Here is a 24,133-nt window from a genome sequence, read left to right as displayed (position 1 = left end):
ACTCTGAAAACTGAGGACCTCATGAAAGAAATTGAGGAAGACACAAAGAAAGGGGAAAAGACTCCATGTTCGTGGATTGGAAGAAACATATTGTTAAAATGTCTATGCTTCCCAGAGCAATCTATACATTCAATGCAATCCCCATTAAAATACCATCAACATTTTTCACAGAGCTGGAACAAATAATCCTAAAATGTGTGTATGTCTTGCAGTTCTTTCGGCTATAACCTACTTTAACTAGACTGGAGACCTGTAGGTATCATCATAGACTGTCAGGGACAGAAAGCATTCTATAACCTGCCAATAAATCCCAGGCCATAGTGGACTCTGCCTGGGGCTGTGGCCTCCACAAGTTTTTGTGACTCTGCTACAGGGATATGCCTCTCTCCCTGTGTCCCTACTCCTTTCCCTAACTGCAGCATTCCCAATCTTTTTCTGGAGGCTTTATCCTCTATTGATATGTTTCACCCACCTATCCCCTCATATGAGCAAGGAAGGATGCAGGGGGCTGAAGTTCCCCTGACTGGGATGAAATATCAGAATCTCCTTCTGGCCAAGTTCTTTCTCCTGAAGAGCATGCTTCTGCTCTATAGAAAGCTCTGGATATATTTCCAAATAGTTCCTATGTCCCCACTACCTCCTCCTTTTATTCACCACTCCCTCCACAGCCACCAAGGCACCTTTCTCCATCTTCACCATAAGAACCTACAGGGGTCCTGTTGGGGAAGCCCCCAAGACTGTGGCCTCCAGGATTTTCTCAACTAGTCACACCCAGCCTCCAGCAATTTGTCAAAAGTATCATTTAAGTCTCCCTACTAGTTCGTGGTTGCAGTGGTGCCTGCGATAGATATAAGGAAGCAGGAAAGCCAGGCTCAGTTCCTATCTCTCTGTGTGTGCCTGCCTCTCCAAATGTCAGGGTGACAATTAGCCTTGAAGCCTTGATTCTCTAATAAATCCAAGAAAAGCTATTGATTTACAATTTTCTAGATTTTTCTTATTGTAAGGCTAAAAGTTATGACTTCTGGAAGTTCCTTTCCTTGATGTTAACATCTTATATAACCATGGTATGTCTTTAATACTAAGAAATGAACATTGGTACTACATTGTTAACTACAGATTTTATTCTGATTTTACCAGTTTTTTCACTAATGTCCTTTGTCTCTCTCAGAATCCAAATAAGGAAAATAATGCAGAGAATTTAGTTAAGTATCAGCTTAGTCATCCTCAATCTGTGATACTTGCACCATCCTTTCTTGCTTTTCATGACTTTTTCAGTTTTGAAGTTCTCTCATTTTGGATTTTTCTGATAATTAGGCTGGGCTTATGGCTTGGAGGAAGCATAGCACAAAGGTGAATACCCTTTTTATGCATTATAATGGGGCATTCATGACAGCAACATGACTAATCATTAGGGATGTTAGCTTGATCAGTTGGTTTATGTGGCATCTGCCAGATTTCTTTGCTGAAAATTTACATTTTTTTTTTTCTCAAACCTATATTAGTTAGAAGCCAATCACTAAATTCAGCGCACACTCAAGGGAAAGGAAATTAAACTCTACCTCTTGGAGGCAGGAATATCTGTATCTGTATTATTAATAATTTTTGTTATTTATTTTTTCATATGGACTCATGGACAGCTATTTTATTCTTTGGAATATGATCTAGCACTTGTTTGTTTCATTGCTCAATTTGTTAAAATTTTCTGGTTGAATCTTTGTTTGAGCTTATAACTTATTCAGTCTGTGTCTGCCCTGAGTAAGGTAATGCTGAGCTCTTACTTCTTCCCGTAGGTGCCTATCACTCTCTAGATTTCATGTTGCTTGTTTTCCTGTAACATCAGTTCTCTGCTGGGTTCACAAAAAGTAATTAATTTCCAGCAATGCTCTTTCCAGCTTTCTATGTCTCCAAAGTCACTTGCCAGAGTGATATCTGTCAAAAACACCTTTCCATCTATCCATAAAAATGTCTCAAAAAAAAAATCTCTGAAAAATCATGATCCAAGAGCTCACATGAGAATAATGGATATGTAATTACAATATGAGTTCTGACTCATTGGTTCTATGTGCTATGAAATGTTTTGATCCAGGCTGGTGCCATTTAAGAAGATAAAAATAGAGAGATTATTTCTTAGTGTCACTTCAATTCTCTCCCTTTGCATCATTCCCATTTGTCCCTCACTTACAGAACCTATTACACACACACAGGCCAATGACTCGGCTTGTTTTATATCCATACTATCAATCATGCGCTTTGGCCTTACAGCAATAGATTCACTCCCTACCTTGTCCTCAGTGGAGAATATAGTAAATTATCAAAAACAGAAAGCTCACATTACTCTCATAAAGTGTAGTTAACAAGCAGGGGGAATGTTCATGCAACACCCCCATCAATCAGCCTCTGTGCCGAGGCATAACAGTAAATATCAGTGGTAAATAAATAAATAAATAAATAAATAAATAAAGGCTTTTAAAATGGGCATACCTCCCAGGATCTTAGAAAGAAAGGCAACATGCATTTAGAACTCAGAGATGTTTAAAGGTTGAAACAGGTCAGGAAGAGTAAAACTAATACCATTTCACAGATTTGAGCAATGACCTGAGGAAAAATCCATTACATAATATACCTGTTAGATGTTGAGGAAATAGTTTGGAAATGTACTATCTTGCCTGAAAAAAAACACTATAAAAGTATATTCTGGAAAGAGATTCAAGATGGCAGCAAAGGTAGATCCTGAACTCATCTCCTCCCATAGACACACCAAAGCTATAGCTATGTATAGATCATTTCCCTGTGAAAAAAGATCTGAAATTTGTATGAACTGCTTCCCCACAAATAGAGATAAAAGAACCTCATCAAAACAAGTAGGAGAGGCAGAGATGTGGTCTTCACATAAAACTCAACCCCTAGTGCCTCAACACACAATAGGGAGGGGTCTCACCAGTCAAGTGCTTCTTCTGGAAGAGTGAGGGGTTGATGCCTTACTTCAACTCTTGGGATCTTCACCAGAGAGCTGAGCTCCTAAAGATGCCTGGCTTAGAAAATCAAGGGGGATGACATTCCAGGAATCCAAAGTACCATAGGAAACAGATTCTCCTTCTTTCTAAAGAGCTCATATTCAATCTCACTCATCCTGGGATCACATTCAAAAGCACCAATTTTTAAAGTGTCTAGACTGTATGTCAAGGAAATTTATTTGCTCATCTGAGGTATCCGTCTGAGGGGAAGAGGAGAGTCAGGGGCCTCTCTGGAGACAAAGGCTCTGGCAGACACCATTTGTGTGCTCTCTACCTACCCTGATAGCATGGGTAGGCACACTGAGACACAGCAGCTTCCCGCTGCCTCACTGGGAAGGGTGGGGGTGAGCAGCACAGTCCACTGCCTTGCTGAAGCAAGAGAGAGCAGGTGGTAGCAGCAATTCTTTACTCCCTGGCTAGGGTAGGGTAGTGTGAACAGTCAGGGCATTTTTCTGCCCTCAGCCTAAGGCCTGAGACAAGGCATTCTCTTGCAGCATTGCTGAAATCCATGAGTGCATGCACTCAAGGCATTTCCTGTTCTTTCAGAAAGCATGCCTTTCCTCCTCTATATACCAGGGGCCCTACTAAAGCCAGTAGGCATGTGCAAACCACACAGGGGATGTCCCTTGTTTGCCTGGTGGCCAAGGAGGCTGGCATTCCTGTGCTCCAAGGGAATATAACAATTGCAAAGATACTTCTTGGCAGGCCAACACCCCCAGGGCACTGCACAGACAGGATGCTGGAATACCCACTTTGCAGTCTTCCTGTGAAAAAGGCCTATTTACTTACCCCAGAGCTTCAACCTGATGGACAAGTTTCAGGTTTTCCAGACCTCTAGAGGCTGCAGATGTGCTCCCAGGGAATGTAAACAGAGAGACACCATCCTTGTGTACCCCCTTGACCTCACTACAGCTCTACCAAACATCCCAGAAAGGAGCTTATACACTTATCTGGAGCCTTGAGTTTTGAAACTGTCACCCAGAGATGCCTTCAGATCTCTCAGTCTGGAGTCCAGCTGGGTTTACAATTGTCACCCCACAGGACTATATATGTTTGCACACTTTAAAAGCTTCTGTCTAAGAATCTGCCTGCCCATTAGCCTAAAAACTAAGTGTTAAATTAGATTTCTCTTTTTGGAACATTGACAAGTCCTGGCACACCCTCAACAATAGGGACACATCAAAAATAATTCAGATTATTTAGACAATCACAAAGGTTAGGAGACAACCAAGAATTAGGACAAGGGTGAGAAGGAAAGTTCATATCCTACATATGGCAACTCCATCAACACTGAAAGAAGTAGTTGTTTTGCCAAATATATAGAAAGGCAGAAAGTCAAGCAAAATGAGGAAATAGAAATATGTTCCAAACAAGAGAATAAGATAAAACTTTGAGAAAAACTCAATGTTATGGAGATAAATAATCTACATGTAATGAATTCAATTTGATGGTCATAAAGGTGTCATGCACCTTGGGAGAAAAATGGATGAATACAGTTGTTATAGGATTTATTTTCCTTTAGTGCCTGTGGTTCTTGATCATGTGGCTTCAAAGAATGAAAAGGTAGACCAGGTGAAGAGTGATGGGCAGCAAATCAAAGTTTATTGAGCAATAGTACAAAGCTCTCAAAGAGAGAAGGGACCCAAGAGGGCTGCCACCAGGTTTCTAAGCCTAAGGGGTTTTACAGGCATTTTGGTGTGGGCTGTTTTAACCTGATTAACTCTCCATATGCCTGTCACTCAATCCGGTCTTTATCCTTTCATGTGAGAAAGGGTGGATGGCTCCTTCCAGGGTGGTGTAAAATCCTTTTAAGGGTGATTTCCTCTTAGGGCAGGGGACCCTTGTCCCTCCTTGCCTGTCTTTCTTCCAACTCTCCTTCATTACAGTGAGAACTTCAACAGAAACAGTAAGTATGAGAAAGTACCAAACACAAGTCACAAAGCTGAAAAATACATGAACTGAAAAGTACACTAGAGAACTTCAACAGTGGACTGGATGAAACAGAAGATGGGGTCTTCAAGGTGGAAGACAAAGCATTGAAATTCACCCAGACAGAGCAGCAAACAGAAAAATGAATTTAAAATGGTAAAGATAACTTCAGAACTTATGTGACAACATCAAGCAAAATAATGTTCAAATTAAAGGGGTCCCAAAGGGAGAGGAGAGAGAAAGGTATAGAAAATTTATTTGAAGAAATAATGGCTGAAAAGTTTCCAAACCTGGGGAAGAAAACACACATCCAAGTCCAGGAAGGAAAGGAAGTTTCAAATATAAAAATCTCATGACATCTACACCAAGACATGTCATAATTTGAATGTCAAAAGTGAAAAATAGAGAATATAAAAAGCAACAAAAGAAAAGTGATTTGTTATGTATGAAACCCCATTAGGCTATCAGCAGATTATTCACAAATTTTGCAGACCAGATGAGAGTAGCATGACATATTCAAAGTGCAGATAGAGGGGCGCCTAAGTGGCAGAGTCAGTTAAGTGTCCGACTCTTGGTTTGGGCTCAGGTCATGATCTCAGTTGTGAGTCAAGCCCCACATCAGCCTCATTGCTCAGCTTGCTTGGGTTTGTCTCTCCCTCTCTCTCTCTTTCTCTCTCTCCCTCTGCTTCACCTCTCTCTCTGTCTCTCAAATAAATAAACCTTTTTTAGAAAGAAAAATAAATGCTGCCTGACTGCAGCCTGCCTTTCTTTACAAAGTGCAGAAAGAAAAGCTTCCAACCAAGAGTACTCTACCCAACAAGGTTATCATTCAGAATTAATAGGGAGATTACGAGTTTTCCAAATAAGCAGCAAAAGGGGTTGATTACCACTAAACTGGCCTTATGTTTAAGGGACTTATTTAAACTAAAAACAAATGGCATAATTAACAAGAAAATGTACAAAAGTAAAATCTTAATTGCAAAAGTAATATACAGTATATGTACAGCAAAGGTAGTTGGATAAGTCATTTATAAAATATCAAGACAAAAATAGCAAAATTGACTAAAACTACAAGAATCACTGAAAATATTCATAAAATAAAAAGGACAATGTGACATCAAAACCATCAAACATGTGGAGAAAGAAGTAAAAATGCAGCATTTTGAAGTATGTTTCCATTTAAGTTACTGGCAACCTAAAACAGACTGTTACATGCAGAGGGTGTTTATGTGACCGACATGGTCACCACAGAATGAAAATTTGTAGTAAATATGCTTAAGAATATGAGAGGGGAATCTAAACATAGCACTAACAAAAGGTATCACACCTTCATTAGTGTGATGAGGGAAGAGAGAAAAAGAAAAAGGAAAAAAGGAACAGAGAGCAGCTACAAAAAGAGCCAGGAAAAAAATACAAAATGGAAATAGTATATACCTGTCCATAATAAATGTAAATGGACTAAATTCTTCAATCAAAAGACATAGAGTGGTGGAATGGATAAAAACCAAGGCCCATCTATTCACTGCTTATCAAAGACTATCTTCAGAAACAAGGACATTCACAGACTAAATGTGAAAGGACAGACAAAGATGGGCCACGCAATTGTAAATGAAAAGAATCAGAAAATATCAGCTTTAAATGACCCATATATATTGGAGTGAATGGATAAAGATGACACACAACACACACACACACACACACACACACACACACACAAGAATACTATTCAGCCATTAAAAAATGATGAAATCTTGACAGTTGTAATATCATGGACAGACCGTGAAATATTGTGTTACATAATATAAGAGAAAGACAAATACCACATGATTTCACTTATATATGGAATCAAAGCAAAACAAAACAAAACAAAACAAAACTCAGACTCATAGAAACAGAGAGAATAGTGTCTGCCCAGGGGAGGTACGTGGAGGTCCAGGAGGGTAGAGGGATGGGGCTGCAGGGCTGGGGGTGGGGGGAGGGGCTGTGGTCCAGCCTACTTCTCTTCTGTCCCCTCCCCCTCCTTCAGGAGCCCTTTGTGACAAAGCCAAAGCTCTGTGATGTGGCCTGGGCCTCTTGTCCCCAAGTCCACGCCCAGGGCTCAGTGGCCTGCTGGCAACAGTGCAACTTGGCACTAACACATTTCAGAAGAGAGAGATGGAGAATTACCTCTTCTCTCTGAAAAGCATTACTGCTGGTTGGCTGAGCTTCAGCCCCACTTCTTGGACAATTAAAGCCATTTTCATTTTCTTGTGTATACTGGGAGTATACACAGTATACTGTATATACTTCTTCCTGTTATTCTCCTACTTCCGGAATGATCCATCCTTAACACCACATAAGAAACACAGAAGCAGCAGGAAGGTAAGGAATCCTTGGCCCAGACCCAGTAGAGCATGATCCCATCCTCTTTTCTTTTTTTTTTTTTTTGTTTAATTTTTATTTATTTATGATAGTTACAGAGAGAGAAAGAGAGAGAGGCAGAGACATAGGCAGAGGGAGAAGCAGGCTCCATGCACCGGAAGCCCGATGTGGGATTCGATCCCGGGTCTCCAGGATCGCGCCCTGGGCCAAAGGCAGGCGCCAAACCACTGCGCCACCCAGGGATCCCCCATCCTCTTTTCTATTAATATTTCTACTTTTCTGAATCACTGGAGAGACTCCTAAGGTAGGAAAGAACAGCACATGCATTGTTATGAATAGAGCAGAACACCATCTGTCTAGGGACAGGCCAGACCAGGAAGAGGTTAGAGGGGCACGAGGATCTCTACCTGACAATCTCAGGCCAGGAGTGCAGGTGTGGTGGAGGGCCCCAGGACAACATCCTCAACACACACCACCAGTGGCCGAGGACAGGATGGCTGAGGGCTCCATCTCTAGCACAGATCAGGCCCCTGAGAACCCGTTCACCAGCCACCTTCCTGGGGCAGGTGTCTCAGGTGAATGTTGCTCTGTCGGGGCTGATCAAGGGCAGCCGCTGAGCTCAGGAGGCCCCAGGAAGCAGCTGGAGTGGGGCTCTGACCTCAGAGAGCAGGGTCTTACCTGAAGAAACGCAGATGCTGCAGGTCTGGGGATATGTGTGTTTCTTGAGCAGAGGACCAGTGACAGAGGAATTTCTCACGTAGAAAATCTTTCTGTACATTCTTCAAAGAAGAAAAACTGAAAACGTATTTATCTACTTTGAAAATGAGTAAAAGAAAGAAACCCATGCCCCCTCCCCTCTTAGTTAAATGTAGGAAGTCACATTGTTCATGAGCACTGAGCATCTGCAGCTTGCTCCAGAGGGCAGGGAGGGGGTCCCAGTCTCCCCATGTTCTCTTATCTCAGCATCGAGTGGAGCCTCAGAGAAGGAGCAGCAGGAGCCAGAAGAAAGCCCAGACTCTGAAGACTCTGAAAGGTGAGCCTCTGCCCCTGAGCCCTGCACACCCCAGGTACACCATCCCTCCTGCTCCGAGTGCCCAGCCCCACAGTCTCCAGGATCCTGGGGCCCGAGTCTGTTCCTTGGGAAACAGAGCCCTGGTGGGGGCTCCTGGGAAGCAGAGCAGAACCCTGACACTTCCCCAATTCTGGGCCAGAATGAAGCCCCAAGGGGCCAGACACGGTATTGCCCAGCAGGAGCTGCAGGGCCTTGTCAACCTCTAGCTCCAACTGTGGACAAGTTGTCCAACTTTGCTCAGAGTCCTCTGTGAGGTGACCCAGTCCTGTCTCCCCCAACAAGGTCATGAATGGGGATGTACTCTGTATAAGACAAAGCGATCCCCATCATGAGCTTTGATGTCACTGTGTGGCACGTGGCCCTGGACACTGAAGTTTGGGACTCCCAAGTCTAAACCACAAAGGTCTCCCCTAAAGGGACACTGTACCCAGCCTCCTCTAAAAGACTTGGGCCCCTGCCTTCATGTCTATGACCCAGTTTTCTGTTTCAAGCTTGCAGAGATTGCCTGCAAGAACTAGAGGAGGTTCAGGACCTGATTTCCCTTCTCCAAAGGTAAAGAATCTTTCCCCTTTCTCTGCTGGATGATTCTCCCAGAGTCTATAGTGTGAGCCCAGGGCTACAAGGACCATGGGGATAGAGTGTGGCTAAAGCCCTGGGGTGAGGGACAGTAGGAGCATTGCGAAGTGGGTGTGGGGGTGTGGAGGGCCATGGGGCCTACCCTCTTGGCCATGTCTACTCCTGGCTGCAGCTTGTGCCTCTTGTCTCTTGCAGCTACCTGGGGAGGCTCCCTGACCAGGGGGCCTTTCATCACCACCTACATCAAGAAGCCCCTGAGGAGGTGTCCAAAGCAGCACCTGCTAGAACCCACAAGCCAAGGAAGGAGTCTGGGGAAAATGCTGCTCACACCTTGGCCCCATCAGCTTCCCCTGCTCCTCTCCATCGCCTTCTACCTCTGGACTCCACCCTGCCAGCAGAACCTCAAGAAGACCAAAATAACTTAAAGAAAATCCTACTGGGCACAATCACAAAGAGCTTACTTCCAGGTAATTCCTCTTTGGCATCTCTCATTCTAGCCGTCTCAGGCCTCAGACATGCCGACTATCCCATTTTATCCTTTTCCTGGTGGTGGGAAAGTACCAAGTCCTTGTTCTTCCCTACCTCGTCACAGCACAAATGCCAGCAAGAACACCTGGCCTGCCACCCACCAGAGGCCTCGTTCTGGGGTGGCCCTACAAACTGGCAGATAGAGACTCATAAACCCTCATTTGTCACCTCGGATGTCCAGAAGCTGCTGGAAATACTAATCACAAAAAGAGTAGAACTGAAGATTTGGAAGGAGAAAGAAAAGGATGGATCAATTGGGAAACAATTGTGCCCAGACAATCACCTGAACTCTTTGGGGACTATGTGGAAGTTACTCAGTGCTGAGCAGACCACCATAACCCCACAATCCTTCCGGAACATGAAAGATGAACCAGAGCAGCTGGCCAGTCCTCAGCAGCTCTCATCCCCCAAAATCTTGGAAGACCACTTGCAACAGAAATGCAGCCAGCTCTTCTGGGGTCTCCCCTCTCTGCACAGTGAGTCCTTGCTGGCCACTGCTTTGGTCTGTACTCACTCTCCTCAACTACAGGTTCCCTTTCTTTTATTCAATGGGCTCTCTAATTGCTTGCCAGCTCTAATTCAGGATCAAATATCTTCACAGTTTTCCCATGTCTCATCCTTGCCCCACCATGGGATCCAACCCCAACCCTCGACACCAATTTGGCCCCAGCCCCAGGCCCATCTTGCACCTTCTGTCCCAATCAGACCACCTTCTCTTCCACCCCAGATGAGTGCCTGTGGGGTACCTTGCCCTGCATCCCTGGAAAAGACACAATTCTTCATCCCAACTGAAACTCAACAACTGGAATGGCCATTGTTGCCAAAGCACCAAGAAAGGGGGAGGACTTTACACTACATGATGAAAAGATATCGGAAGTTCTTTGGCAAAGTCCCTCTCAAGCTTCCCAAGTACAACCAGGACTCCCAGTCTTACGGGTCAGTTTCCATCATTCATGGGGACTTTGTAATCTTTAATATCCAAAAACACCACCATCAAAGGAGGCTCAGCAAGGATAAACACAGAGACAGCCTGCCCCACAGGGTCCAAGTGTCTCTGGAACTGATGTGGCCTCCCAATGAATTCCCAGAGACAAGTAAGGCACAGGATAACCAGGGATTCTCAAGGCCCTTTGTGTTTAAAGGCAAAAGCAGCCAGACTACACAGAGGACCAAGTCCAGGGACCCTAGAAGTTTCTATAGGAAGAGTCAAACAAGATCCCAACTACAGAATAACTTGGGTAATGGTCTACAGCAATGTCTGAAGAGAAGCCCAACAGATCTCTCCAGAGTTTCAGCCAGCTTCCCAGTAAAGGTTCTAGGAACTGACTCTGAGGAGGAGTTAGAAAGACATTTGATGAGGACCTTGAAGAGTGACCAAGGAAAACAAGTAGCCAGGGGCCCAGGTAAGAAACATCTAGAAAAAAACTTAGAGGTTCACTTGTGCAGGAAATTGGGACAGATCAATGAAGGTTTGATCCCTGTGAGCGTGCGTCGATCCTGGTTTATGGCCACTCACAGTTTGCCCAAGTCCCACCTTGGCAGTGAACGTAGAAATCTGGCACCCTTGAATGATCGGAAACCCTGCATAAATACCTCCCATGAGCTGCCTTTCCTTAGTCCTCACACTCGACAGATGTTGGAAGCACACATCATAAGGTTTCGGGTGAGGCATAAGTGGGACCTACCTTCCCAAGCCTTTGAGCCCATAGATCTCAAGCTATGTGAAGCTCAACCCTTGCCCCTTCCCCTGCACCCCTCTCCTTGCTCAGCCACCTGTGTATCTGGGACCCACTCAAGAGCCATGTTCTACAAGTTCTTGGGAAAACCTCCTCAGCCGCATCTGGGAGAGGAGATAACAGAAGAGTCCATTCCCACCTCAGAGAGTCCCCAGCCTGTCCCCTCATCTGCAAGTGAGGAAATTCAGCAGGCCTCACCTGGTGATGTCCAGGAGCCCTCAGAGGTCCCTTTACCTGGACAGGAAGACAGATCACCTTCTCAGACCTCTACACTCAGCCTCACAAACAGAACCCTGGAGAGTGAGATTGTTATGGGGGCCAAGAAAGACAACCTGGAGTCAGGTCTAAGTTCAGCAACGGCCAGGAATGAACTAAAGGACAAAAGTGGGGATCAGGCCTCACAAAACAAGGTAGCAATACTGAAGATGAAGCTCAGGTCCCAATTTACAAGGGCTGAAGAGGCCAGGGAGGAGACAGAGCCCAAGAAGGCCCCTGCTTGGAAAGTCATCTTAAAACCCAGTATGCTGGCCAACAACCAAACCATTTATGTGGATCTGAGGAGATCAGGATCTCCATGTGCTAGTAAAAGCCCCTTACCACCTACAGAGTTGGCTGCCCAAGATTTAAAGGAGCCATGCCTTAAAGCAAAGGTTGCCAGTAAGTTTGAGCTCCAAGAAAAGGTAGAGTCAGAGAACCAGCCTCAAGGACCTATCGCTGGTGTGCCTCTTCAAGATTCTTCCAGTGACATCTCCCTTCAAGACTCTGGCACTTGCGACCTTGTCCAAGACCATGATACTAAGGTGCCCCTGCAAGATTCTCCCACTGATGTCCTCCTTACCATAGACACCTTGTCCACACACAAATCATCTTCCTGTTCCCAGAGGGAACATGCCAGTGGAGACACACCAGCTTCCCCAGTGCCACATGACCTTGTATCAAGTGAATTGAGCAGTGAGGTGCAGCAGGAGCCCAGTATACCGAAAGCTGAGGACCCATGTAAGAGCCAGAGTGAGATGACTATCTCCACTGCTGAGACAGAAGACCTGCAGAGTCCCAAATCAGAAGAGCATGAAGAGTGTGCAGAGCCATTGGGAAGCAGCGTTTTCCAAGCTGGTGGGACAGGCCACCCTCCCCGTGTCAGAGGAACAGGAGATAGCCTTGGAAGCAAATACCTCCAGCTCATGCCAGAAAGGGGACAGGTTATTCCAGAAAGCCACTTTAGAAAAAGGGTAAGGAACTTTCTGCAATGTCTTAATCTCAATAAAAAAGGCAAAGGACTGGAAGATCCCCTTCAAAAGGGCAAGCCTGTGTCAGCAACTGTCCAGAGGGAGGTACCAGTCAGAAGCAGATCAGTTATGGACAGCAGAGCTACTGAAGCTCAGACGGTTGTGACAGCTGTGGGACGGGTCCTGGTGGAGAAACTGGGACTTTACCAAGGAATGCGTGCCTCAGACATAAATATGCACAAAGAATTCCAGGCCCCAGGACGTGGGCACTCCCGCCACCACAAGGTTCTTTCCTCCCCAGAACAGGGGAGAGTGATGAGAGAGACGGCCTCCAAGCAGCAAGCCATCCCCAAGGGCCACAGCTGTCCCAACAGGGCCGAGTGGATCCCAGGCAGGGACAGCAGATGGGAAGGCCCACCCAGGGAGCTGGGGGCCCCAGGCAGACCCAGCCAGCACAGGCTGATGCTGGCAGGTGCCTCAGGTCACATTCACCGTTATCCAACATATAGTCTTCAAAAATGTGTGTCATCCCATCAGGCAGTGTGTGCTCCTCACACCTGTCATGGTAGGAAAGCTTTACTTCAAGAAAAAGTTGAGTATATGCAAAGAAAGCCTTTTGTTTCTCATGTTAGCACATCTTCCATGTGCTAATGGCTTCTTTGTACCACGATTTGTATCGCTTCCCAAAATATATGTTTTTTTTTCTCATGAGAGGTTCTGCCTTCTGTGTGGGCCCTGCTGGGGAAGAGAGGGATGGAGTCTGCTCTCCCCAGTGCCTGCTTTGGCTTCCAGAAGGGATTGGGCCTTGGAGGGGGTGAACCCGCGGCCTGCCCCCCATGCCCCCTCATGCCCCTTCCGTTTCCATAGCACCATCCTTATGACCACACACAAAAGAGGAACAAGGCCTGGAAGGCCCCCACCCCAGGATCCAGCTAGGCCCATTCTGTCCTGCAGTGTCCCTACCCCGAACTCCTAGGCCATAGGGAGGGTTTGCAGAGACAGAAGGCCCCCGCCCCCCAGGCTCCAGGCGGGTGGCAGACAGTGCCCTGTGTCAGAGGCAGGCACAGGGTCTGCAGGCGAGGCTGGCCTTGAGCACAGAGGCAGGGGGAACCATGCCCCCCGGGCCTGGTAGGGTAGAGGGTGGCTCTGCTGGGGGCTCTCCTGTCCCCGCTGACACCGGGGGCCCTCGCAGCTCAGTGGCATCACCCCCTCGTCCCCTGGGGCAGCGCAGGGCGAGGACACCCCCGGCTCTGAGGTGTGAGCAGGTGGGGAGCGCAGAGGCCACCCCGACCAGTCCCCTGCTCCCTGGGGCGCCCCTCCTGGGAAGTGGAGCAGGGGCAGGTGCCAGGGAGGTGGGGACAGGCCGCACCATGTGGCCACACATGGGGTGGTGACCAAGGCCCCGCGGGCCCCCGGGAGCCCCCCTGCCACCCGCAGGCCCAGAGGCTGTCACCCCAGGGTCCTCCCCCACTCCTGCTGCCAGGGCCCAAGTGGAGAGAAGCCACCGCACCTCCCACACCGAGGGCCTGGCACCCGGAGGCACCGAGGCCTGCAGGGGGGAAGGGTCTCTTCAGCTGAAGGTGATAAGCTTGCTCAGGACTGGGGACCTTGGGCAGACTGGGGGTCCGTGACCTGTGCTTAAATGTGCAGCCCACAGATGGCTCCCAGAGGACTGGCCTGGGTCATGGAGCAAGTGTTGCCTGGTTCCCTGTTATGGTTTCCTGGAGCCCAGGGAGAGGGAAGAAGCCATCAGGTGGGGTTTGCCCTGCACCTGGCGGGAAGTGACCCATCCGGAGTGAGGGTGCCGTCCAGGAGGGTCCCCCCGCCGTCAGGACCCAGCCCATGGGAGGGAGGGACCTGGGGGACAGGTGGCCTGGCCACAAGCTGCTCTGCTGCTGCGTCTCCCCGCAGAGACCTCTGCCAGACACCCCCCCAGAGACCTGTAATAGACTCACACAGAGATCTCCCACAGAGGCCCACACCAAGACCTCAGAGACTCTCAGACTCTCAGAGACCTCTGACTGAGGACCATGTCCAGGAACCACTCATAAAGACCTCCCACACACATCTTACAGAGACCTCTCCCAGAGACCCACACCAAGACCCCACACAGAGACCTCTGACAGAGAACTCCCACAGATACCCACATAAGACCTCTTCTAAAGACAAAGCTCACACTGACCCTATGCGGAGACCTCTGACAGGGTCCAACATCACAGAGTCCATATCCAGGGACCATCCACAAAGACCTCCCACACATATCTTATGCAGAGACTCTCACAATGGCCAATACCAAGAGACCTCACAGGGACCTGTGACAGATCCACACAGACTTCACACAGAGACACCTCAGAGATCACAGGTCTGAGCACAGAGACCCACACACAATCCACATAGTCCACAGAGAGACCTCCCAGTGCCCCACAGACACCAAAGCTAGACCTTGAACAGAGGCCTCATCTCCATTCTTAGGACCCTGAGTAGCCATCCAGTGACAGACCCCCTGCATGGATCTGCAAATTGGCAGTACAGCTGTGCCCCACCCCCCAGAGAAAATGCTTGTGTATTTTTTAATTACTTCTGAAGAAAACTTTCGATTCCCCATGTATACCTGAAAAATCCTTTCCTTCGTGGATTTTCAGTACCCTGAGCTCTGACCCACAGTTGAAAGAATCACAAACTGAAAACAAACAAAACTTTGCCTACATCTAATGAGGGAAGATATCTTATCTGTCCTTTTTTTTTTTTTTTTTATTGTTTAGCAATACAGCATCAGGGGTCACATTTTGTATTTTGTTAGGGCCAAGTTCCTACACTCAAAGCGACTTCTTCACATTGGAAACAATGTAGGGAGGCCTACAGCAACTGAATGCAGTGGATTGAACCAGCAAAGAGACGTCTGACTCATGCTGTAGACAGCATGTTATTTGGTCCCAAACAGCTTGTGTTCAGTTTGGGAGGTTTGCTTTATTTTTAAATCAAGCGAATCCATAGTATCAAACATATGAAGCTGTTTTAGAAATGAGACGGAGTTTTGGCAATATTTCTATTACATCCTCAGGCTTGTTTATTTTTACCATTAATAACATTAAGTAATTATATCTTTTTCTTTTTTTGCTCCTTTTAAAATACAGTAATATCCTTAGATGATATTATGTCTATCTCCAGAATATGAAAAACTCCTAATGCTAAGATAGCTTAGGCTTCTGGGCTATGTAGAATAAGGTTGCATATTTTATATAATTCTAAGGAATGCTCATTTTCTAAGACTCCAGAAGTCAGGTTCTATTTTATGTTATAAGGTCAAAAAAGGATGCATTGCTTAAAGTAATTTTGAAATCTTAGAAAATATTTCACTTAGTTGGTGCTTGAAATACATATTATCTCAATTAAATTACTTGGAATTGGCATTTTAACATCTTTTAAATTAAAGAAAGTATACTTTTAATCAACATTTCATTCTAATAGATAAGATCTCACCATCTTCCTAAGATTTTCCAAATTGGGCACTTAGTTGTGACTCTATATTTCTCACTGGTCATAAGAATCCTATTGCCCTTGACTTGGTAAGATCTTGATAATAAATAGATATCAAGTGTATGGTGAAATCTCTCAGGACACCCACTGGGATGACAATGTCATAATCCTTTCTCTCAGAAGAGAGGAATGAGCTGGTGTCAGTTCTGTGGGTATATATATATTTTTTTAATTAAGGAAAAACATAGGCAGTAAAATATTTTACAGAGTAATAGCTATTAATGTTTTGAAATTCACTCCCTTGGTGATACTTTCTCATGTTATTGAATCACAGAACTATGGAAAGTGGCCATGGATGCCCTCTAATGTCCAATCAATAGTATTTAATAACTAGGATAACTCATCATTTCCCTATAGATGCCCACATCCACAACATTCCACAGTCATAAAAAGGATACTTTCTTTTACGAAAGTTTAAGCTATTTCCAAACCATGTTTTTAAGTAGAATAAAAGTAAATTATTGTAAGAGGCATAAAGTAAGTAACTTTCAACAAAATAGATGAAGATTTAGGAAATGCTACCATCTTTCGTAGGAAAACACAATTGCCTCATCTCATGCTGATACCAAGAAACCTGGGTGACACAGGTCTTTGCTCTGAGCATTTTTATGTGTGTGCTTATTTGGTCCTGTGGATAGGATTTTTTTTGTGTGTGAAGATTTGTATGACAAAATAGTTTTACAGAAGTGATAGATAGGATATGTGTCTGGTAAGTTAGCTTCGATAGCCATTCTTATCCCTCTTGGAATAAGAGCAAGCAGAATAACTGACAAGTATTTTCTGGAAAATGGTTCCATTATCTTGAACCTTTCTCAGTGGAAGAGAAGATGGAGGCCTTGGGTAGGAAGCTGAGATGCCCTTGCCCCACAAATAAGTATGTAATTTATAGGCTATTAAAACTGGAAGGGGGGCAGCCCAAGTGGCTCAGAGGTTTAGCGCCGCCTTCCACCCAGGGAGTGATCCTGGAGACCTGGGGTCGAGTCCCACGTCGGGCTCCCTGCATGGAGCCTGCTTCTCCTCTGGCTGTGTCTCTGCCTCTCTCTCTCTCTCTCTCTCTCTGTGTGTGTGTCTCTCATGAATAAATAAAAATCTTTTTAAAAAATAAAAATAAAACTGGAAGGGCTACTGCAAGGCTGTTTGCTGGAAGGATCTGCAGAGAGCAGATCAAGAAGGACAGGCAATAGTGTCCTATGGCCAGAGCCAGGACACTATTTACAAAATTTGTCCATAACATAAGCAGGAAACAGAACTTGGCCAAAGCAGTGCTGCATGCTGCACCTTCCCTCCATTTGTTCAGAGATGACACTGCCCTCCACCACCACCTCACCCCATAATCCTCTCTTATTGTCAAAGGCATACTGGAGACTTCAGATGAAGAAGAGTAGGTAAAGAGAGGAGAAAGTGGAAGAGAAGAAGCAGGCAGGAGAAGGGGGAAGATGAAGAGCCTTTACCGGAAAACACACAAAATTCTCTATCCCAGCCACTCAATTAACAAATGGGGACCCTGTGGCATGCAGAGACTCCCCAAGCCACATGTATACTCAGTTTCCATATCTGACTTTGATCAGATGCTTCCTCTACTACATGACACAATTGGCATGAAAGGATCCCTTTCCTAAGTCAGATGACATTGCTACAGGAAATTATTTCCACCACCACCAGGTTATGGTACATATCACTATTTCAGAGAAAAAAAAGAAGAAAAAGCCACGTTGCCATATAGACAATGAAATATTTCAGAGAATGGAAACCTCTTTTGATCACAGTCTGTTGTCTTTAATCATAGCATGATTTAAAAAGAAATGAATGACAAGGAAATTTAATTTCATTAACTTCCATGAAAACCAGCACAATGTAATGTGTTCCACTTCTCCATCTGGGTAAAACTCCATTGTGAAAAGTGTACCTTTCTCTGAATCCTGAACCCACCTGCCATTCAAAGTAGTCATCACAGATTTTGAGGATTGGAGGCAAAAATATACAAAATCCAATTCCTGGAGATACCATTCCTGCTTTGCTCACCTGAGAGGCATGGGAGTCCCTTAGGGGTAAGACCCCTTGATGGAGCATTTCACCAGGGGAGTGGACAAGACAGTACACTGTGGTGCAGAAGAAAAATATTAGAACTTCCATGTGGAATCTTTTTCATCTCATTAAAAAAAAGTCCTTATATTTGTATAAGCTTTGTCATGGATATAAATCACAGAATCATAGTGCATGCAGTTCATTTGCAAAAACATAAATATACACACATAAGATGCTATGTGCTCAGAAAAATTTTTTATGGGCTAAAAGAATGATAGAAATTTTGGAGAGCACTGACATGAACAAGATTCCTGGTCTTTTCTAAGAAACAGACCCAGAATCCAGAAACCCTGATGGGTCTGGGCTCCATCAGGCAAACCACATGCATGGCCTATCCAGAAAGAATGAGGGCTACGGATATACTCTAGAAGGGCTGTTTCACCAAACTCTACAACTTGGAGGAACCCCGTCAACTCTGAGCGTCACCTCGTAGGCAGGGGGTGGGTAACACAGAGGTAAGTGAAACGTTTTTCCCTGACTCACCTGCAAACATAATGCACCTGTGAACTAATAGGGACCCCAAGTCTGTGGTGAAGGGCTGTGCTGAGTGGAAACAAAAGCCCAGAGTCAGTTAGAATATAGTGCAGGAAACTCATGCCCTCCCAGGGCCATCAGACCTGCAGGAGGTGTGGGGAGGGTACAGAAGCAGTGGAGATCCCAGACAGTGTTTAGCAGAGATTGCACACACCGTAATTCAGGAAAATGGCTTTACAGTTACAAATGCAATCGTTTCCATTTACATTACACTTTTGGAAGTATCCTATTGCTTTCAAGGCAAAATTTTGAAGGTAGTAGTTTTATTTACTAATTTTTAAAAAAAAAGGAAAATCTACTGGAAGATGTTATTTGCCTTGGATCATGTAAGCAGTTCTGGGGAGAGAAAAGAATGGATTCAGGAAGTCAAGCATAAGGACACAGTGACTTGACTAGTAAGCATGAGGGCTGAGAACGTTGGACAAAATTAAACAGATTGGATATTCCTTGGGTGTACAACCATTGATCATGCTCACAAACCAGCATATTAAGACAGACCTCTCGGTATCAGGCCAAGCAACTACCGTGAGCCCACTTGAGCATGGACAGATCAGGAAACACCCCAAGGTAGGGGTTGCAAATGAAGATGAAAGGAGTTCAGCCAGTGATCCAGTTTCAATGAAGGCAGCATCTGTAATGGTCAGCACTTGCCATCAGAAGACGATATGGGAAGAACAAGTTGAGAAAGAGAAGTAGTTCAGTTTTGATGCCAAAATCAATCACCTGGATGTATCACTAAATGTAGAAAACGGACTGAACTAAGTCTAACTGGTTGATCCACTACATGCTATCTACATTACCTGCTTATCTTCTTCAGGGAGTTATGTCATTATTTCTCACACTTGGTGATCTCTAACATGCTGGGGGAGTCCAATATATTTGTCAAGGTGAAGCCAGACATCAGTGACGGACTCAGAAGTGTGAAAGTCTTGCAAGTAACTTCCTTGAATGACACAGCCACCAAATGAAACATTTCACTGCATGACATGATATGATATGATATATGACTGATGTATCGATAAACAAAGGAATGGAGAAAAATACTGTAAATTATAAACGCGAAAAAAGTGACACTTGTTAATCTCTGGGGAAGTACTCGATTTTTAACATTCTACAGCTTCCAAGAGCTATTGTATCTGTGTGTTTTTTTATTACGGTGACATCTTTACCCTTACTCACATATGGATAATTTATCAGTGAATAAATTCTTATTAAAACCCTTTGTATTTAGGGATGCCTGGTGGCTTAGTGGTTGAGTGTCTGCCTTCAGCTCAGGGCATGATGGAATCCCACATCAGGTTCCCTGTGAGGAGCCTGCTTCTCCCTCTGTCTCTGCTTCTCTCTGTGTGTCTCTCATGAATAAATAAATGAAATGTTAAAAAAAAAAAACCCTTTGTAAAAAAAAACCAATTATGAACAGACTTTATATAATAAGGTTTTTTGTGAATATCTTCTTTGTCTTATATCATTCCATTCTGATACCATTGCATTAGTTTTCTAGGGAATAACATTGGGCGGTGTACAGATAGAGGTTGAAATCTTAAGCAAAGGGAATCAACAGGCACAGGCTGAGACAGTATTTAAGAGAAGGTGCATGAACTGAAATCATATTGGTGTTTTGATATTTATGCATTTTTACTATGCCAAAATAAATACAAAATTTGGGAGAGGAAAAGTTAAGCAAATCTTAAAGAATACATCCAAGCCAGTGATGCACTTACCCATTAATCTGTTTCTCCTTCATACATTGAATGGGTTTGGCTAGAAGACCTGTACCTTTCATTGATTTCTAAAATTCAAGAATGATGTTTCCCAATTGAAGCTAAAAGATTCCCCTATGCTTCCTTTCACTCATGAGAGAGAAGTGGGGGGAACTAGCCCTGCTAATATCCAGAAGTGGCCCTCACTCACACCAGAGCCATGCTAATCTCCTCTTGGACATAAATACCAAGAGATATCACAGAATACCAACACCAAACAAAGTTACTTTGAGATCATGATACAGTGAGATAAAATGAAGGTAATTCATAATCATTTTCTAAGTATAGAAAGATCATGGTGCCACCCCTAAAAATACCAGACACCCCATTCTCTTGGCTAAAATGAGTGACATCTACTCATTACCACTAATGGTTTATTCTGGCTATAATCTTCTCTCTTATAGATAAGATTTATTGAGATATCAATCATAGAATTGCCTCTGCTTTCAGCATCCAATCTAAAGTGACCCCTCCCTTTTAGGCCCTCCCTCAAATCACCCAACCAAAACCCAACCCAACAGTAGGTTTTTTTCTAACACCTCCTACAGAGACACTCCATGGTTTCCAGTGGTGTATGTCCTCCTTTGTTGAAATGAATAATAAACCCAACTTATTCTGGATAAAATTTGTTTAGAGGAGTGTTCCTGATGGTCTTTGGCCGGAGGACATGGACATTGGAATGATCTCATCTCAACCAGCTGACTCTGCCTCCCCAAGTTAAACATCCCCATTCTTCAGCCTTTTCTTCAAACATCACCTTCTCCAAAGCATTCTGTACTCCCCCACCTAAGTCAGGTCTCACCTGTGCTGTGAGACCCCTTTGTACTACCTCTTGTGACAGCCACTGCTTATCATAGGTTTCTCACAAATGCACTGAAAGCTCCTCGCAGGCTTAGTGAGGAATGTCTGACCACATTTCTTATACTTAATCTAGTGCCTGTTGAAATGTATCAATAAAAGTTTGTTAATTAATGGAGATGTGAATTAAATAAAGCTTTTTAACCTACCTTATGTATAATCACAACAGTATAATCATATCTTTAAAAAGGTTTCCAACTCTTTCAAGTAGCCAATATGTTTTGAAAAGAATCTGTAAGATAAAATAGTATTAACAATTGAAATTTAATGATGCAAAGAAAACTCCAAATTATTGAATCGAAGTCTTTTATTTTATATGTCAAATATGAATATCCTTGTAGCTTTTCAAATTAATCACAAAACTTAAGTGCTTACCGAATATAGTTTAAAAAGCAATTTTACCTCAAGGTATTGTTTCTATGATGACAAAAATTTCATTTAAAAAGCTATTACCAAAGAACATATTTAAAAGAATTTAAATATATAACTTGCAACAGCTACATATATTGTAAATAGACTATTCTAAAAATAAGAAACAATTATCTCTTGTTTACTTTAACGTTTAATATGCTGAAAAGTCCAGAGAACCATTGGTTTATTAGCAAATTCATATAAAACGGGATAGTGAACAATCATACTGCATGCATTTTTCCCTCTTTGAAAATTATTTTTGAGTTATTGAAAATATTTCAAGACATTTGAAAGATGTGTGTGAGTGTAGAAAGATATGCTTGCATGCTTATTGCCTAACAATTTAACTTACAAATATACAGAAGGTACAAACTTGTAGTTATTATATGAGTAAGCTCTTGAGATTTAATATACAATACGGTGATTATAGTTAATAATAATGTGCTGTATACTTGAAATTTGCTAGAAGAGTAGATCACAAATGTTCTCACCCCGAGGAAAGGGCAAAGATGTAAGATGATGGATATATTAATTAGCTTAATTGGGGTATGATTTCCTGGTTTCACTCATGAGATGATTGCAAAATCATTTCACAATATGCAGGTAAATGAAACATCATATTGTACAACCTAAATATATCCATTTTTATTTGTCAATCATACCTCAATAAAGCTGGGAGAAAAAATATCCACAGACATGTATATGCACACATATATCTATGCATGTACTACATGTGTGTATATACATGTGTGTGTTAACATCCTTACATTTGTATTACTGATTTCAATTTTTGCTGGAAAATACTGTTTTCATTATTTCTAATAACATGACATTGTAAAGTTGACCAGCAGATTTGAAGTCCAAGTAACTATTCTCTCTCTTCAGCAGTTTCTGCCAGGTTGACCTGAACTTGGGTTTGGTAAATCCCCTCTCTGCTCCACAAGATTACTGCCAGCATCCTCAGTTCACTCTCGACACACTGGTCTACTCTTAATCCTCTAAAAATTTCATGAACACAAAAAGAGATTTTTCCTCAGGAAAACACTGGATGGCTCTACTATTGACCATCTGTGGATGTATAATGAATGATCAATCTATGTGATTTGTCTATAAACCCAGTGAATACTCTTCCTTTTTTCTCAGAATAACTAATGGTACACATAAATCTGTTATTGAAAATAAAATTTTGTTAAAAGGTACCCACAAAAAAGAACTAAGAGCTCTTGATCTGTCCTGCATCCAAAAGGTTTTCTCCCAGGATTTGTTTTAATAGTTTTATAATATTACTTTTTATACCTAAGCTTCTGATTCATTTTGAGTTAATTAGTGTGAAAGGTGTGAAGTTTAGGTTGAGATTTCTTTAGCCTATGGATGTCCATTTTCTCCAGTATCATCTGTTTACCAGATTAGTTTTCGTATTTCAGAAAAAAATTGTCAGAGACTACAGTGAGTGAAGGGGAAAAAAAGTAAAATTGAAGACTTTATTGCCTTTGTAAAAAAAAAAAAAATGCTTTAGGATATTTCCATTTATAAACAAATAACAATTTATGGATAGAATTACATTAAGCAATAAATAATTGTGAAATTGAATCATGTTCAAAGTTAGTGCAGCAAGTTTTAGAAAAAGACCTCATTGATGGTACCCTTTGCTATGAGAGCGTCACAACTTCCTGGGTATATTTGTGAATCTGAGAAACAACTTGGTATCACATGGCCCCAGCTAACTTGGTTGAATGCTATCTGCGTAGCCTCAAATTGCCTAATTCTGAAACTCATCTAGATCTTGAGCAAAGGAAATATAAAGGCTTGTATATTCATTTTCTATTGTTATGTAACAAATTACCACAAACTCAGTGGCTTCAAACAATACCCATTTATTTACATGATTTTCAGTAAGGCTGGATTCTCTGCTCAGAGTATCATAAGGCTGAAAGGAAGGTGTCAGCCAGCAGACTCCCTGCCTGGAGGCTCTAAGGAGATATCTGCATCTAGGAGATATTAGATTATTAGAGTTCAGGTTTTTAGAGTTCTGTTCCTTACAGTTTTTTTTTTTTAATTTTTTTTTTTATTTATTTATGATAGTCACAGAGAGAGAGAGAGGCAGAGACACAGGCAGAGGGAGAAGCAGGCTCCATGCACCGGGAGCCCGACGTGGGATTCGATCCCGGGTCTCCAGGATCGCGCCCTGGGCCAAAGGCAGGCGCCAAACCGCTGCGCCACCCAGGGATCCCTGTTCCTTACAGTTGTAGAGGAGGTCCCTCTTTTGCTGGTTGTCATCCTGGGTCCTTGCTCAGCACCTTAAGGCCACTCTCACTTCTTCTCATGTGTCTTCGTCTATCTTCAAGCCAATGATGATGTGTCAAATCCTCCTGTGCTTCAAATCTCTCTGATCTTCTCTTATATCACCACCCAGACAAACCCTGTGTGTAAAGCACTCATCTGATTAGGTCAGGCTCACCTAAAAAAATCTCTATGTCTTAAGGTGAACTGACTCAGAAGTTTTAAT

General features: G+C 43.6%; 1 protein-coding gene and 1 long non-coding RNA gene across 4 annotated transcripts in view; one reads left to right on the top strand and one right to left on the bottom strand.

The window, feature by feature from the left end:
* Window positions 1–8,778, bottom strand: part of LOC144320773 (uncharacterized) — a 44,805-nt gene extending 36,027 nt beyond the window's left edge. The window contains exon 1 of one of the 3 annotated variants that reach the window (XR_013386414.1): window positions 7,983–8,778. This is a non-coding gene — a long non-coding RNA (uncharacterized LOC144320773). The remainder of the gene's footprint in view (window positions 1–7,982) is intronic. The other 2 variants (XR_013386412.1, XR_013386411.1) reach the window with 2 other exon arrangements.
* LOC144320768 (spermatogenesis-associated protein 31E1-like) lies at window positions 7,005–13,150 on the top strand. The gene is made up of 4 exons (XM_077909718.1): window positions 7,005–7,304; window positions 8,268–8,337; window positions 8,868–8,928; window positions 9,148–13,150. Exons 1-4 carry the CDS (start codon window positions 7,098–7,100, stop codon window positions 13,091–13,093), a joined length of 4,284 nt encoding a protein of 1,427 aa, XP_077765844.1. The 5' UTR covers window positions 7,005–7,097; the 3' UTR covers window positions 13,094–13,150.
* Window positions 13,151–24,133: the final 10,983 nt, after the last annotated feature.

The sequence above is a fragment of the Canis aureus genome, chromosome 1 (genome assembly GCF_053574225.1).
Source record: "Canis aureus isolate CA01 chromosome 1, VMU_Caureus_v.1.0, whole genome shotgun sequence".
Lineage (NCBI taxonomy): Eukaryota > Metazoa > Chordata > Mammalia > Carnivora > Canidae > Canis > Canis aureus.
The sequence above is the reverse complement of the archived record's forward strand: the minus strand, read 5'-3'. Positions and strand labels throughout refer to the sequence as shown.